The sequence below is a fragment of the Elgaria multicarinata genome, chromosome 8 (genome assembly GCF_023053635.1).
Source record: "Elgaria multicarinata webbii isolate HBS135686 ecotype San Diego chromosome 8, rElgMul1.1.pri, whole genome shotgun sequence".
In the NCBI taxonomy this organism is placed as follows: domain Eukaryota; kingdom Metazoa; phylum Chordata; class Lepidosauria; order Squamata; family Anguidae; genus Elgaria; species Elgaria multicarinata.
This window is the reverse complement of record NC_086178.1, coordinates 71,757,448-71,775,068: the sequence shown is the minus strand read 5'-3', so window position 1 is coordinate 71,775,068 and position 17,621 is coordinate 71,757,448. Positions and strand designations below refer to the sequence as shown.

Below are 17,621 nucleotides of genomic sequence, written 5' to 3'. Positions count from 1 at the left end.
AAGTTCATGTGCTCTAGCTTGGTCGCTGATGGGATTTTTGGAACAATATCCAGCAAATCAAAACCAAAAGAAGACTCGATGGATAAAGTTTTACAATATGTCACCTTGTCTCTTAACACAGAACTTTAACTTTGGCACTGACTAGACAAGCAGAGCTCCTGTAAAAGGGAAACTGTTGGTGGAAAATAAGATTCCTTCACTTCCGCCAACAGCAAGAGGCACCTAGAAACAAGAAAAGGGGAAAAGGAATACTTTGTTTTATTAAAGCCGCCTGTTGGCATACTTAAGGAAGCAACCCTATTCTTTCCCCAATCTGGTTCCCTCCAAATATGTTGGACTACAACTTCCACTGTTTCCAACTAGAATGCCATTGGCACTTTCAGAAGTTCTTAATTTAGAGTACTTTAGTCCAGAGGTGATAGATTCACTTCTACAGAAATTCCTTCCAGGGCCAGGCCTGCTTAGCAATCGGGTGGATTGCAGTAGTAGTGGAATCCAGTAGTAGTGGATTGCTACTATAGCAGCACCACTGGTGGGAAGAGGGAAATTGAGAAGACCAGGAACTGATGTCCGAATGATGTAGCAAAGCTGTTTCAAGTACAGGACTAATATATTAAGCAGTTGGAAGATCCTGCCTCATTCTGCAGGAACTTAAAGTAGATGGCTTTCAGTTCTGCCTTAACCCTATCATTCTAGTAGAGTCTAAAATATATTATTTCCTGTGGTTCCTGAAAAGTTGCCATCCATGCCTGTGGTACACACTTGCATTTTTTGGCCTCACTGTGGATTCCAGTCAAACTAGTTTATAGGCTTATGTAGTACTTCAGGAATCAGGCAGTATCTAGGAAAGAAGCAAAAGTAGCTTCCAGCAGTGGAAGCAGTGATAGGTACTTTAACAGGCAGCTTTGGGATACTTGAGTGTAGACGAAACAGAAAGCATCCACCACCCTACACAGAGAATGCATCTCAGATGCTGGAAAATAATGTCATTTTCAATAGTGCCCAATACATACACACACACACTGCCAGAAGGCACCTGTAGACCAGGGGTCCCTAACATATTTGGAAATTTGAGAAACTGCTATGGGCACCACCACAAAATACCTCCCAGAGGGGAGGGGATTCATGGGGAGCTGACTAGTCAAAAGACAAGGAGTTCGTTCAAGTAACTGAGTTGAACCAGAGGAACTCCAAAGCCAATCCATGTACAACAAAATACCTATTTAATGTTGCAATCCTATGCATGTTTACATGGAACTCAATGGGAATTATTTCTGAGTAGACCTATATAGGATTCCTCCTCTTATCCTATACACAACACACACACCTTTCTACAACTCTGAGGAAAGGAAAATGCCCCTGGCCTGAAAGAAAAAGTTTTGGCTGCTTTGACCTCAGACAGAAAAAAAAGAGCAAGACTAGAGGCTGGGAGAAGCAAGACATAGTAAGAAAAAAGGGCTAAGAGAGAGGGAAAGAGCAAAGCTAGGAGTGGGGAGAAACAGCAAGGTGGGTGGAGAGAGAAATAGAAAGTTCATAGGGTGGGAGTGAGGGAGAAAGAGCAAGGCAAGAGGCTGGAAATGGAGAGGGAGAGCAAAGGGGGAAAGCCTGTGTTTACCAAAGAAGATTGCCTGGGACCAAGAACCAACTGTTTCCTTCTCTTCCTGCTGGGCCAACTGCTGATCAGCAGCAGATTCAGGGACATGATGGAGAACCTGGTGTCCTAATATTTTTCATGTTTTTTCTTAAGAAATAAAATAAAATTCATTTTTTAAAATGGGCAGAAAGCGGAAAGCATCATGGGCACCTTGGAGGTCCCTGTGGGCACACTGGTGCCCTGTCCGGGACCCCTGATAGACTATTTGGATTGTGACAAGATGCATCTTGCAGAACAGCCTTTACCCATAATACATTTGTTCTAAATCTTCAAGATGCTATAAGACACTTGTTTTTGTGGCATTACTGATACCTAGAGAAGACAATATTTTATATTGAATATAATGTCGGAGGTATGATCTTACAGAGCAGTAAATATGCATTCATGCAACTTCTGTTCTTCATATCTATCCTTAACAGAGAACAGTGTAATCCTAAGCGTGTTTACTTAGATGTGTGACTTAATTCATTAAGACTAAACTCTATATAGTAAGTGCACTCACTGAAGTTTTGAGCTAAGTGTATGAAACTGCATTTGCCTATATTCATCCCTTGATGCCCTCTCCCTCTCCCATCCATTTTTTCTCCACCATAAACCTTCAGATTGCAAGCTATTTGGGCCAGGGACCTAACGATTATTATTATTATTATTATTATTATTATTATTATTATTATTATTAGCAGTATGGAGTGTGCTGGATATAAAAACAACAAAAATGAAAGAATCAAAAAGTGCAACCCCTTCAACCATATTCAGGAACATTTCCTAATTTTTAGAAATTAATATTTCTTGGAATAGTGCACATTTCCCAATGCACAAGCAGTACATTCAAGAACAGTTTAAAGGCAGTACCCAGTTCAGTACTAGCACTAACATAAATTACATTGTGCTAATATAAACTATCTTGAGCAAAACAGGAAAAGCATTTGCTGGTATGATGGGTTTTCTAGGGCATTGCACTAAAGCTAGCTTATGCTAGCACGCTAGTGCAGAATAGTATTGCTCTTTATTTTGGGAGTGAAAATGACGAGCCTAAAAGTTGCTTATGGTCTGGTTTAGTCAATTTCTCCACTCATTAACTCAAATGGGATTAGAACCAGGAGTTGCAATTAGAAAACATGTTATCAAGCTATCAATGATGGATTTGGGCTAGGGCCATGGTAGCACTAAGAGGCAGCTTGCTTTCATTGCTCTATGGAAATATTTGCCTGTATACAGCATGGGATTTAGTAATGGTACAAATCTTACATCAGAAACCACAGGCAAAACTCCAATCTCAATTATCATTTAAGTCTGCTAGATTTCCAGGGACCAATTTTTTCCTAGCCCTTTAACTTGACTCTGGGTTCTAAATGAAATATTAGTTTCTTATTTCTAGTATTTACCCTCATTCATCAACTAGCAATCCTGGGTGGGTTTTGTAGATCCACATACTGATGGCCCTACCTTATGTATATTTACTGAAAAGTAAATCCTACTGAGTTACTAGGACTCGACTGTTCAACTTTAGCTTAATAAATTAGTTGAGCATAGATATCAATTTTCCAATAGAGATCTTTTTACTAAAGTGGAACCTTATATTTAAAACCACTTCCTGCACATGAATTGAAAACTCATGGGAGTTATTTGTGGTGACTGAAAATTATAGCTGTGCAAATATCAGGAGCCTTGCTCCTCAAGGGTTGGTAAGAACTTTTTCTTTCAGTTCCAATTTTTATCAGGGGCTCAAAACCTCAGAATCTCACTAAGACATATAAAGCCCTGCAATGGAAATGTTCATTGAAGCCACCAAAGCTCAAGTGATTTAGTTTTGATGCTATGAAATCACTATATTTTGCATAGTTTCCAGTTGAAAACAAAATTTGGCCCAAGATAACTTGAAAGTTAGCCAGAACTGGTGGAAAGAGTCCCAAATATTAAGTAATCTGTCTGATTTTTACTTGGGCTTAGTGACAAAATACAAGAAGTGGTTCTTGCAGTAACAGTCAAACATTAATTGCTTTTTAAAATACTAATATTTCAAAACAATATAATTTCTAATATGTCCCTTGTTGTGCTTGAAACAGAGTATGGGATAACAACTTCTTGACACATACTCTGGTGTTTGGTTTGGATTCATGCTATATAAGAGATTTAATCCAGGGATGAGGAATGTATGACCCTCTATATGTTGTTGGATTACATCTCCAATCAGCGCTCACCATTGGCTATGCTGGTTAAGACTAATGGGAGTTGCAATCCAACAACAACTGGAGGGTCGCCCATTTCCCATCTCTGATCAAGTCCTTACTTTGAAAGCTCCCAACTTTCCCTCTCTAAATATACTCCCTATGCCTGCTGTGAGAGCTATTCTTAGTCATGGTATTTCTAGGAGGAAGGAGTGCCTAACAATCTTATCACTGTGATGAATTTCAAAAACTTCCTATAATCACATAACCGCTCTAATAATGCCCTTCACAAATCAGACACATAGAGGCTCAATTCAGACAACACATTTCTCAACAGTGGTTTTAGAACACCATGGCTGAGTTTTTCACCACTGTTGAGAAATGTGTCGTCTGGAGGGAAAACTCCAAGCAATGGTGGAGGTTTTTTTTAGAAAACACTCCATGCTGAATATCCATGCTGTGCAGAGGAGAGCTTCTGCACAACTGGTGTGTTGTGTGTTGGGCTCCGTGGAGTTTCCCACGGCATTGAGTTGACTTTTCCCACTGGCTACAGAGTTCCCTGGCAAGAGAAGCAAAAGGAGCGAGTGCTGCTCTAGGAGAGCCTCTGAGATTGGTTTTTTTTCAGCAATGGCTGATGGGATACCGTCAGGAGGACTGGAGGAGGAGAGAGGGTAGAGGAACTGTCATTCAAACATTGCATTGATTTTTACTCAACTCCACAACAGTGGAGTTAGAACATGTTGTGTGGTGAGTATCCCCTACAAACTCAACAGTTGAGTGGAGTTTTCCCATTGCGTAGAGAAACGTGTAGCCTGAACTGAGCCAGAGTGAAATAACCTAATGGAAGAAGCAAAATTAGGTGAGTTTGTACAAGATGAAGGTATAAAGCAAGCCCATTGTATTCATATTAATATTGACAATACTGGTGTGGCAACACTAGTGCATTACCTAGAAATGGTGATGCAAGCTGTTTTGGGGGTCCCCAGAGCGGGAGTGAGTAGACTTCAGGCTTGAAGCACTATTTTCTTTTTTACTAGAATCACAGGCTCAACCAACCAATGCCTGGTGCAAAAGACATGGGCTGAGTTCGGACGACACGCTAATCAATGGTTGTTTCCCATTCTGTTCCTATTACCACCACCACCCTGTTGATTAGCATGTGGTGTGAACTCAGCCATAGACTTAGAATTAAATAAAGCCTAGGAATTGATTTTGAGTAACAGAACTGAAAGGAGTTCACAGTTCTATACAAACCCCCATACTGCTTACCCCAAACCTTCTTCACTTCAGCACTATAATTTAGAGCAGGACAGTATCTCTTCGGAAGAAATTCTGTGGCTGCTGTTGTTAAACAAGTGGATATTGGAAATTCTTGCTAATCTACTGCAAATTACCCACAGATCTACAAGTAGACCTTAATGTACATTCTGGTTCTACCCACTTCTGCCCTAAGAGGCCAGAAAGTCAGATAGTACTCTAACAACAATACAGAAATATAGAAAGGGAAAGAATATAGTGGGGGAAATATATACTTATCTGGTAGTATGTCCCATTGAATTCAATGAACTTACTTCAGAGTAGACAGCATAGGACCTGTACTGTCAGTTTGACACAAATCCCATCTCTATAATTCATGATGTTGCTAGTTGTCATTTGCGCGTTTCATACATTCTAGTTTTCAGTTGCATGTTTCATACATCATGAAGAAATCAGTCGGTTTTCATACATTTACCAAGGAATCAGATTTGCTAAGATTCCCTTACACATGCACAAATACTAATGGTCTTTCTTAATGGCCTTTCTGAATTTAGAAAAGCTATAAAGATGATTGTCTTCCGGCAGACCTACCCAGTCGAATTTTAAAATGTCTTAAAAGTTTTTAGGAATTTAATAATGTATTGGTTTTATGTTTTTAATCAGTTTTATGTATTTTATTTTCAATGTTGTTCCCCACCTCGATCCAGAGGGAGATGTGGGTAAGAAATAATAATAATAATAATAATAATAATAATAATAATAATAATAATGTGGAGGAGGAGGAGGAGGAGGAGGAGGAGGAGGAGGAGGAGGAGGAAACCCATATCTCTCAACATTTTACACATGAAATGGGCACGAAAAATAAAACTTGGTCTGCAAAAACAGCATGGTGTAGGCATACACCTGAGGGGATAGTAGCCACACATTTTTCAAAGAACTGTTTTTGCACATCACATATTTGCCAGTGTCCTATGTAACATTTGAAAAATACCAAGGTGTAAAATAGAAAAACATTTGGCTACTTCAAGCTTTCTTTTCTTTACCCTTCCTCCCCAAAAAAGCTGTTAAAAATACTTTAAACACTTCAGTATGCTTATGTGGAACAAAGACAAAAATGAAATCATTGTTTGAGAAAGCTCAGCCTTCGTTTCATGTTTCTTCCTTACCTTGACAACAAGAACTCCACCTGGCTAGTATAAATGCAAATACTTCAACTACCAATGTTATGTAACTAACTGATGTGGTTTATTTTTCATCCAATTCAATTGTTTAGACCGCCAAGTGAATGCAACTTGATGCAAACCAGTTCTCAATCATTTATGGCAGGAATTACAATGTAGAACAGTCTTCTTCAACTTGGTGCCCTCCAGATGTTTTGCACTATAACTCTCATCATCCTCCGGCAGTATAAAATTATCCAACACATCTGGAGGGCACCAGGTTTGTGAAGGCTGATACAGTGCTAGTGGAGCAGAGCAGTACTAGATACTTAGCCTGCAATCCTATGCTCACCGCTGAGTAAGTCCCCGTTTAATCAGTGGGACTTAATTTTGAGTAGACATGTACAGAATTGCACCATTAGAGAAATCAATGCAGAGTTCCCAGGCAATCAAAACAATTAAGAGTGCCTTTTCACATTGTGTTTTAATGACAAGGGAAGACTTTGTTCCCACATCTATCAGGACATAAATGAATAATATATTCACCAGACCAGTGAATCGCAACAGCCCAGAAACAAATTATCCATACATATGAGCACTATTTACCACTCTTGGCTTCTTGCACCATTCACCATTGTCTTTCACCACCTAGTGTGATATCAGCATAAGATGGAGAAATCCAGTCTCCAAGAAATGTGAAGCATTTTTAAGCCTGTCTCGATGCCATAACCAAGGTATCTGAAAAACTCTGAACCTACCCTATTATGATCATCTTCAGAAGTTGTTGTCCAGGGCCTTTTCAATTATAGTGCCTCAATCCAGAATTCTCTCCTTGCCTACGGAGATTTTTCTTGCATCCACTCTTTTCTTTTCATGAGTTGAATTTTTAAGATGCCCTATTCTCTGTTTTAATTGTAAAGTGGTTTTTACTGGTTGATCTAGAATTGTTTTATACTGCTGTTTTACATTCAAGGTTCTAGATACTAGTTTTAAATGTTTTTATGATGGGCCATTTACTCCATTCTCTCCCTACCCACTCACCCCAGTCTTTTTCACCTCTGGGAGAAAAAGTTCCCACAGCTTCCCTGTATTTTTATCTCCGCAAGTGAAAAAGCAGCATGGAGAGAGTGAGTTGGAGCTGAAGAACAGCTAGAGGGGAAAGACTTAAGCAGCCTTTCCAGGTCTACCTTTCTTCTGCTGTGACGGAAATTTGGGTTCTAAAAAACCACAGAGGACAGAACACAGAACTCTGATCAATATACAGTTTGAGCTTTAAAAAGGAAATTTCCCCCCGTATCATTCTAATTACTCTTTTTTGCTTAATCCGTTGGAAGCTATTTGTTTTGTAGGCATTCCTTATCATCTGGATAGGTCCTAATTTTTGGCATACTGTAGCAGTGAACACTATGTGACTGGGTTGGGGGTTGTTGGGTCCTGTGAACCCAGCAAGTCCGGGTTATGTGAGGATTAAACAACTCTCACATAACCCTGAAAGCGATCATATATTATGGGAGGGTTGTTTAACCCTCCCGTAACTCTCACTCACTAGGTTCGCATGACACAACAACCCCCTAGTAGGGGCTGGATATTCAAAGTGTCAGCCACACATGCCCTGCATGCACTTCAGCTTCATTGTTCTAAATAACTCATGGTGGGCTGTCATGTCATGTGAACAGCCCCATTAGGTGTTCTGTGTTTGAACTGGCCCAGGGAATCACCAACAGCAGAATTCTTGTATGTCCAGAGTTTAGAAATGGACAACTTTTGCCCACACAATTAAAACTCCACATAATGATTATTAGAACACCACCATCACCACTGCAAGGTAGAAAACATTGTGATTAAAAGGTAAAGAATATAGGGAAACAATCACAACAAAGAGGAGGGGAATTCCAGGGATTACTTTTGACCAACTTGGCAACACTCATGTACCTACAATGCTTCAGTTCTACTACCACGGCTATATAAAGCAGGGAATAGGCAAACCGTTAACAGATACGTTTTCTCTCCCTCCCTTAATTATACATTCCTGTAATAAGCAAGTCTGAACAAAAGCAATGTGCCCTATTAATTGCCTTGGGAAGTGATCTGTACTTGAGTCTGTGCCTCACATTATTCTATATTCCTGTGTAAGCAGTTTGCAAGATGTATATATCCACAGGCATGCAGCTAAAAAAAAGTCAGTTCTGCATAAACAGCAGCTGTTGCCACTTGGGACAAATGCTCAGATAGGAAAAGCAGGTGATAAAAAAATTCTTCCAACATATACAAGTATGAAGCAGTGGATTTATGAATTAATAGCAGCTGGTCAGGACACCACCCTGTTTGCAACAGGTATCAAAGCATATCACCCATTGTAATTTTACAACATATGCACACTCTGCACCTCCTCCCTAAGCCCCTCAAGCAGATACACATTTGACCGTGTAATCTGAAAAGGAAACACCCCTCCTTTAATAAGACAGCAAAGACAGCAAGGATAGAAAAAAGAATACAGAAGGTCTGTGAACACTCCTTTCTGAAACATTCAAAAGCTTCAGAATGCATAATTTTTTTGTAAACGAGCCAAAAGCAGCCTTTCCCCCCCCCCCGATGAAAGTGACATCTTCTCTTACAAAAGAACAAACTAAGAGCATAAAGGATGTTTTGTTTTTCAGTCACCTATATAGTGTACTCTACTATGCTTATTAAGCAGCTGTTCATTCTAGGCTCCACTAAAAAAAAAAAAATCTAAAAATCCCCTAAATGTGACAAAAGCTAAAGCGACTGATTACATTATCTGCTTCATAGCTGGCCAAATGCACTCCATTAATTTGATGTGAACAGGATTACACAAGCAGGGTTTACATTCTTAAGAGGTACCAGGAATTAAATTTATCTGGAAGAAGGGTTGCCCCCTTTTTCTCCTAACAAGACTCTTCTTCTTTTCGCAGCTGGGATACACAGATGTTTACAGGAAAGATATTTTCCATCACCGTCTTGAAGTCAAGGGAACTTTGCACAACAGCTAGCTATTATTGACACAAAAGCCCTGCCCCAAAATAAAAGAAATTGATATCCTGCTTGGAAGTCACACAATATACCCTGGTAACACATCACTCTTCATTCTAGATGTGTAAGAGCTGCTGTGCTTACTCATGATGGGAAGGAACAAATGCTGTGTACAAACGCACACTCTGTTATTAATTTACATGACCCAATGCTAACACTGAAAACAAGGTTCCCTGGTGAATGGTGACTCAAATGAAGCACCAATTACAAGTAGAAGGAACAACCCTATTTCCTTCTGTATTACTATTCTATGATCTCTAGTGCTAAAAACAAGGTAGGGTTAAAGCCAATTTTGCACTTTGACTATCAAGTTCTTTTTTCATGCACCTGGAAAAAACGATACTTAGAACAGAGCAGTACCATCCTCTGAAACAGTTAACGCTTTCCACTGTACCTTTCTGCTCTGACGTCATCTCTCGCCTCATCAGAGGTGTCTTTGGCTGCTATAGCGTCCTTCTCAGGTACAGCAAGGAGAGAGTGACAGAGCTCAGGAAATTTGCTGAGGTTATGGAAAAAGCAGGGACATGGTTAGTTAGTAGAGAAGGAGGCCTAAATTCATAGGGCTGAGAGTTATTTATACAAAGCTTCTTGTGGTGTTCAAAGTAACGATAAAGAAAACCCTACAGAATAACTGGGGGGAGGGGGGAAAAACATTGCTAAACCTTAAGACTAGCCATTTGTGCAATGTCCATTTTGATTCCCAAATGAGGTGAGAAGGTTTGTTAAAAATAGCTCTAGGACTGGAGATAAATCTCAGACTTCTTTCCCACTTATCCCCTGGACTTCCCTGTTTGGGAGGATGGAATGGAACAGCAGAGAAGTTGAGAGGAAATCTGCTGAATTTGTCCCTAACCTGGAGCTCTTAATAATGCAGGTGCTCTCTCTGTGGGAGAACCAGCAGGAACATGCAAATCCCAGATTAAAAATCCCATACATTTGAACACCTGCAGTGAATAAAACAATGTAATATACTAATGGCAACCTCAATCAGTCAAATGTCATAAGAAACATTGATGATGTGTTATCTGATAATAAAAGCCATTTTGACATTTCAGAATACCTTGGAAGGCAAATTTAAATAAACCAGGTTAATTATTCAATCAGTAGCAGATTGAAACCCTGCAGCTCAAACGGTTTTAGAGATATACAAGTAAGCACAGAGAAACAAATCTACACTTCACTGTAACGTAGAGCTGTCCGATTTTTAAGGATGTCTGAATTATGATGGACATCTTAAAAATCATAAAACTATAATTGTGCAATCCTACAGGTGTCTGCTCAGAAGAGGAAAGTGTTTGTAGGACTGTAGCTTAAGTGCCCAGGCTAAGAAGTAAGTAAAGGGCTGTGGAAACTTCAGCTTTTTACAGGTCCCAGAGTATGTTGTTACTCCCTTCATCAACTCATGAACATTTTCCTTAACTAAAACCAAATTCTACAGAAAGAATTATAGTTTTTATCTAGGTAGGCTGCAAATTAGGAACTATGCTCAACATAGCTCTAAGCAATCAAGAAATGGATTGATCCTCCCTCACTAAATGCTGTCTTACTTGAACATCAGCATACTGGCAAATTTCTTTTACAGTTAATTTTAAATAAGTACCTTTCATCAGGCAATTCTTCTGTGGCCATGTTTTGAAGTTCACTAGCAAGGTGTTGCTCAGATTCTGGGAGCGATATGGTCGATCCTTTCTCCTGGGCATCCTGAAGGGACTTCTCAGGTGCCAAATTCTCTTCTCTACATTGATTTGCCAAAGCAAGTTCAGCACCTGTATGCACACTTTGCTCCATCCCTTGAATGGGTTCTGAAGGCTTCTTTTCATCAGTCCCTTGACTGCATATGCTGGGTTGCAGAGCTGAGTCACAGTCATCAGTGAATAATGTGCTTGTTGTACCTGTTTTAGGGGTGTCAACAGAAATACGTGCTTCTATTTCTGCTGTGTTCAACATGGTGTCATTTGCTTCTTCCACACAGCCCTCACTCCCAGTGCTAGGTTCTGGTTTGCAGTAACCTGGGGAGAAATCATCAGGATTTGCCTCATTTTTAAAATAATCTATTAGCCCATGTAGTTCTTTTTCTTGCTCTTGAGCATCTACTAATGTCTGCAAGCATTTTGTACTTCTCAAGGCATCCTGTGTCATGAACACTTTGTCCTGAAGTGCATTTTCATCCAAACGATCACAGCAGATGGATTTGTTCTGATTTTCACCAGGCAACGTCCTGTGTACACAAAGACCATCTTCAAGAGATGGCAATGCTGACATGTTGCCTAGGTCAACAACACTCCTGCCATTCCCCTTGTCTTCACTAGGCATTGGGTCACGGCATAGGTTGCCATAATGCATCCGCTCTTCTTCAGATAAGCCTGGTTCTGCATTACACAGACTAATTAAATTACCCTCCTCTGCTTCTGCAGCAGTAGTTCTGTCAAAATCACTCTTCAAAACAACTTCTTGAGAGGCAGCAATCTTTAAAGACAGTTCATTGTCTGAAGGGGGCGGTAGATTCCCGATTTCTGGGGTAGAAGAATTTGCAGGTTGTAGCTTTCCTGTTTCTAGGCACACATGATTCTCATCATGGTCACTGCTTATAGCACTAACACATTCACTTTCCTCTGCCTTCACGTTACTGCTGCATAAGCTATCCACTTTGTTGTCTAACTCTGGCAAACTTGACAGAAGGTCTTCACTCAAACAATATGCATTGACGATGTTTTCTGAAAAGGCACCTGGCAAACAATCATCCTGAGTGTTCATCAATAGTTTTTCTTCCTGCGCTATTCTTTCATCAGTAGCTCCATCAAAACTCCTAGCCTCTAAAGGCGATATGCATCCTTCTGTTTTCTGGTCATTCTTGGGTTTTCCATTTGTATTGCTTTCATCATTTTGTTCTAATTCTCGCTTACACTCTGGTATTTCCTTAGCCACAGGGCTGTCCGCCTCACCTGCACTGTTTTCAGCTGAAAAGTGGGGGTATTCTGCAGTCAGAGTAGTTGGATTCGTCTTCTCAAATATTTTGCTAATATGCTTCCTGAAATCAAAAAAGCCAATGCCGAAGCCCCTGGAGGATGGAAGATCAGGTTCTTTTTCAGTGATCCCTGCATACTGTTTGGGAGTATCTGTTTCCATCGTGGGGATGCTGAAATTCTCTACAAAAACAGATTTGCTCTTTTCCACACTCCCTGTGTTTTCTGCGCTCTTGCTGTGCCTGTCATCTACACAGGTGATATTTGTTGCAATGCCCTCATTACAGCCTGCTTGCTTGCTGAAAGATGAAAGGCTCAGAAGCTTCTCTTCTAAGCTTGAAAGGCTGAAGAGAGATTCTACAGAGCTGTCAAACTGCTGGGCTTTGAAGTTTACATCACTTTTTGCGCCTTTCGTTTTAATTGCTGAGATCTCGGTCTGCAGCTTCATGAAATTAAATGGTGACAAATTTCCTTCAAACTGCCCAGTCTCAGGAGAATCTTGAACAGTTATACTCTCTTCTGAAAGGAAGCCTTGGATGGGAATTACAGAATCATTCCCTGGGTCTGTCTCTGAAGGAATATTGTCTAAATGTAGGACGTTGGGTTTCCTTTGACCTGTTGCACTTTTCTCTGCTAAAGTATCATCTTCGTGTATAGGTGTAGCAGCTGCAGCAGCGATCTGCAAATTGGAAGTGCTACTCAAGACATTTTGACATGCCATAACTCCTAGCTCTTCTTTTTGTAATTCATCCACACTGCCATCATTCCTGGAGTTTTTAGGTTGCTGGTCCACTTTGGATAGCTGATCACCTGAAAGTGTCGATGTAGAAAGCGCTGTTAGTTCTGTTTGAGAGTCAGCAGCTAGAAATTCAGTCTGTCGATTACTGCCAGTTTTATCCAATGGGCCACTGACAGACATTTCTCTGCATTCAGATGATACAGGAGGATATTCCTGTGTTTCCACATTTTCAGCAGCCATGAAGATAAATGCACTTTCATCACTTATTTTTCCAAGTTCATCTTTCAGGACAATTTTATCCACTAAACATGGCTTTTCTTTTATTTCTATATCTGAGCTTTCTTCTCCCAATTCTGTTACTTTGCTTAAGAAGTTTGGGTCAGTCCTGTTGCTCTTAGAATCATCATCTGCACAAGTTACTTCAAAATCCCCTAGCAAAGTCTGTGGTTGTTCAGCATGGGCAGTGATTGTTTCCTGCATCAGTGGAATGCATTCGATCACACCAGTGTTGCTTTGTTCTGTGCTGTCTGTCAGTCCATGTGAACCACCCAATTGCTTGTTTATGGCAGATTCTTTAGCCAATACATCACTGAGACTTGCTACTTCATGAACACTGTCTGAAATCAGAAAATTTGAAACCTCCTGCTTGGGCTTGCTCAATGTTTCTTTGTTAAGACAGCTTTCTTCCGCCTCTGGGTATATTAAAGTCTGCAGGTTGCCGTCTTGTGCGGTATCTCCCACGGAGTCAGAAATACTCAGCAAAGGTGCATTTTCGTCTGCGACAGCTATGGGATTGTTTGGTTTCATCTCTAGCCCACAAAGCACTTCTCGGGGTTTGTGTAGAACATCTACAGTAACTTTCATTTCACTTTCACACAGCCCCTGATGGCCACTGGCTTGGTTTAACTCCAGTGAATGCTTCCTTTCCGGAGATCTTTCATTAGGCTCTTGTTCTTCGAGATTTGTAACCATTCTAAGATTGTCGTCATCCAGGTCTTTGACTTCTGTGCTTGAAATGTGCTGTTGATTACTGTCGTCAGAGCTAAGGGGCTTTGGACTGTCTTTTGGTTCCACTTGTGGAGGTGGTATCAAAACATCCACCATCGGTTGCACATCCACGGTCTTTCTGTGAAGAGTTTCCAAAGGTGCTTCGCCATCATTGCTTTGTAGCATATAATTATGCTGCTCCCTTATGCTGCTAGAATAAGCCTCTTTCATACTTAGGTCATTTTCTTCAGTCACTTGTCCTTGCTGTACATGCTGTGGCGAGTCCAATTTGCTTTCGGGTTTCTGAGCCAAAGTTGTGTCAGTTGCCTGACTTTTCATTTCTGTTTTGTACTCCTCCCATCTGGTTTCATTACTTTCTTTCTTACCCACAGCATTGCTTTGTTCAGTAACAGTCACAAGTACAGAGTCGGCATCACTGCGATCTATTTGGCTATGTTTTTTGCTTTCAGAAGGGGACATGTCCTCTTGGAGTTTTGCTTTTTCTACTAAAACACATTCAGCAATACTTGCCAATTCTTTAAAGTCCTGATGCTCAAGTTCTGTTTTAGGAACCAGTATTATTTCTGCAAATGCTTTGTTGCCTTTGGATGTTATTTCATGCCTGGCTTGGCCTTCCAACTCCCATTCAGTTTTTTGAGCAAATCTGTGCTCCCCAGATCCATCTCGCTCACTTTGCATAACAGTATTGTCCTCTGAGTGCTGCAGCAGCGAACCATGTGCATCTGCTGAGCAAACTTTCTCTGCCATTTTACAGGCTGGGAAATTGAGTGGTGCATCTTCTGCAGTGGGATTTAAAAGATCACAGCTCTGTGAGCATTTCCCCCCTTGTAAATGTAGTGCTTCAACAGATAGAGAGTTTATATCCTTTTTTTCATCTGTGGCTGCTTTCTCTTTGTCTGATCCCAGACTTAATTCAGGTGAATGGTCTTTGGATACATTCAAACTACATTCGGAACTTGCTTCCTTTTCCAAAGCTTTGCCACTGGCAACACTTTCAGAAGTGTTTACTAGAGAGCTACAGTAATCATCCCAGTTAGTGTCAGGGCTCTCCTGCCTTTTGTTAATATCAAAGGTTAGGAGTGTCCCTTGGGAACAGTTTACCTCATTGCGTATAATCGGACTTGTTAAAACTGGCCTCTCCTGACTTCCACCCTCTCCCAAAGAAATGTCTTTGTTTTCCTCAGGTATGTTTTCTTTTTTAATGAGCTCAGTAAGCTCACTCTCACTTGTGAAGTCTCTTGCATTTTCCCCCAGTGACAATCCTTTATCTACAACAGAATCTTCCTTTACAAAACAGACAAGATTTTCTGGGTCAGCTACAGTGATTTTTCCTCCACTCGCATGCTCATCTTGTGTGATTTGCTCTGCTCTGCTCTCAGATGCAGTCTTGGGGTTTTGCTTTTCATTCTCATTTGGTAAAAAGGACACTCTGGAATGCTCAGAGCTAACCAGTAAATCCACATTGTGATTTTCTCTTTCAGTAACAAAGAGGCTTTCTGCTTGTGTATTTGTGACTTGATTTGGGCATTCTTTTTCAGATGGAGAACCCCTGTTTTTTGTTTCGGACATGGTTATCAAGGCCAGATTTGAAAGCTTCAAGGTCATATTGGGCAGGGCAGGAACAGGCCCAGACTGCTCCCTGTACTCAGGGAAAACGTGGTGGCATTCATCCCCTTTGCTTGTTGTTACATCGTTGCTACATTCAGTGACGGAGTCACTGGACTTGACAAAACTCTGACCATCAACAACTGCTCCATATATTTCAAAGTCTGAACCTCCTGTTGTGGGATAATTTGGGATTAAGGCTTCCTCTTTCATCCACAGGCTGTCTATGCCATCTGTGTTCTGTCCACCTGGTTTTATTACAGCCTGCTCCTCATAACCCACTTCCAAAAATTCTGTCTCCTGGCTGGTCTCTTGAGTGATACAATTATCTCCCCCTTGTTCACTCTTGGGTAATGGGATGGCATGTGCCTCCCTCTCGTCATTCAGCTGTTGACTCTGCTGTAATGGCTGTAATATAGTTGAATTGGTTTGTTCAAATCCAGCTCCCAGCATCCAAGTAGCAGCTGATGAAGGACTTGGTTGTGAGCCAGAATTATCTAGATCTTGCTCATCCTTTGTTGCAAGAGTGGCAGCAGGCTGCTGCTCAACATCTGAACCGCTCCCCAGAGATACAGCGGGAATAGTTCTTGTGTCTTTGTCATTCACAGGCGTTGGGTGTGGCAACAGGGCAGGCAAACCTACTGCAACATATTCCTTGGCACACTCCACCATAGGCATTGGCACGGGTGTTTCTTCAGCCCCTTCTAAGAACTCAGATGTGGCTCGGTCTTCTGGTTCATGCAGGAGATTCCCCAGTGCCATCACATCTGGAGACGCCACCACTGGGCTTGCGCTGGATGATTCTTCAGCAGCATTGCTACAGAGGCCGTCATTTTTTAGGCTGCCAACAATGGAAACGTTTATTCATTTCAAATCGGCAATAAAGTGGAACACAAAAAATAAAAATTTGGGCCACAGAGATTTCAAAGCCATGCAGGCACATGCACTGAAAATCTGGTTGTCTGCTTTCATGAGGCAAGAGACCAGAGGCATAAAAGTGATTTAAAATTCTGAGAGAATGATTACATGGAAAATCGACTCCTTCAGCATTTTCTGCTGTCTATCATGTTAGATACGTGGATTAACTTTCTCTAGCGATCATTTTTAACAATTTATTGAGTTGCATGCTGCTTCTTTGCTCCTTACCAGACATAAAAAATATCATAAAATGAATGCTGAATATGGAAAACTTATCAGCACAGGATTGAATTTCAGGTGGAAAATTGTAGTATGGAGTGACCATATTATTCCTGAGTTGAAAGGTCATGAGGTTCAAGGTTATACTTTTTTGTTGCACTTTCTGTATTTCCTGAATTAAGGTTTCAGTGCTAAAAACCAACTTACAAGGGAGTAAGACCAACAGATCTTCAGGAGACTGACTTCTGAGTAAACACACATAGTAGGTTTTTTGGCACCCCAAGTGAAATATTGAATCAATAACTTTATTCTATGCCAGATTCTAGAACTCTTGGGCCTATTGGCTTTTTCATCTTTATCCTGTTTGACTCTATGATTTATTTAGTCTCAGTGGGGTCACCCTCATGCTCTATTATTTCCATAGCCGAGTAGCAAATCTCCATTCATATACACCTTGTCTCCTAGGAATATCGAAAACTGCCTTATACTGAGTCAGACCATTGGTCCATTTAGCCCAGTATTGTCGACACTGTCTGGCAGCAGCTTTCCAAGGTTTCAAGAAGGTTTCCTTCCTAGCCCTTCCTGGAGATGCCGGGAAGTGAAGCTGGGACCTTTTATACGCAAAGCAGCTATGATCCCTCCTACTGAACATTTGAGATCTACAAGCTCAATCACAACTTTTAAAGCTCAGCTAAAAACTTTTCTTTTTCCTAAAGCTTTTAAAACTTGATGTTGCTCGGACTTTATACTGTTAGTTTTACCCTACCCTGTGCCTGTTTACCCTGCCCAGTGCCTGTTTGCATTCCCTTCCCCTCCTTATTGCTTTACTATGATTTTAGTAGAATGTAAGCCTATGCGGCAGGGTCTTGCTATTTACTG

At 40.8% G+C, this 17,621-nt stretch overlaps 1 protein-coding gene across 6 annotated transcripts in view; it reads right to left on the bottom strand.

The window, feature by feature from the left end:
* TACC2 (transforming acidic coiled-coil containing protein 2) overlaps nucleotides 1–17,621 on the bottom strand; it is a 157,354-nt gene that overhangs the window by 120,343 nt on the left and 19,390 nt on the right. For 4 of the 6 annotated variants that reach the window (XM_063132749.1, XM_063132750.1, XM_063132752.1 and 1 more), the window contains 2 exons: nucleotides 10,891–16,446; nucleotides 9,685–9,789 (listed from right to left, as the gene is read on the bottom strand). The exons of 1 other annotated variant lie outside the window; for it this stretch is intronic. In XM_063132749.1, the coding sequence (XP_062988819.1) occupies nucleotides 9,685–9,789; nucleotides 10,891–16,446 (5,661 nt within the window). The remainder of the gene's footprint in view (nucleotides 1–9,684; nucleotides 9,790–10,890; nucleotides 16,447–17,621) is intronic. One more of the 6 variants, XM_063132753.1, reaches the window with a different exon arrangement.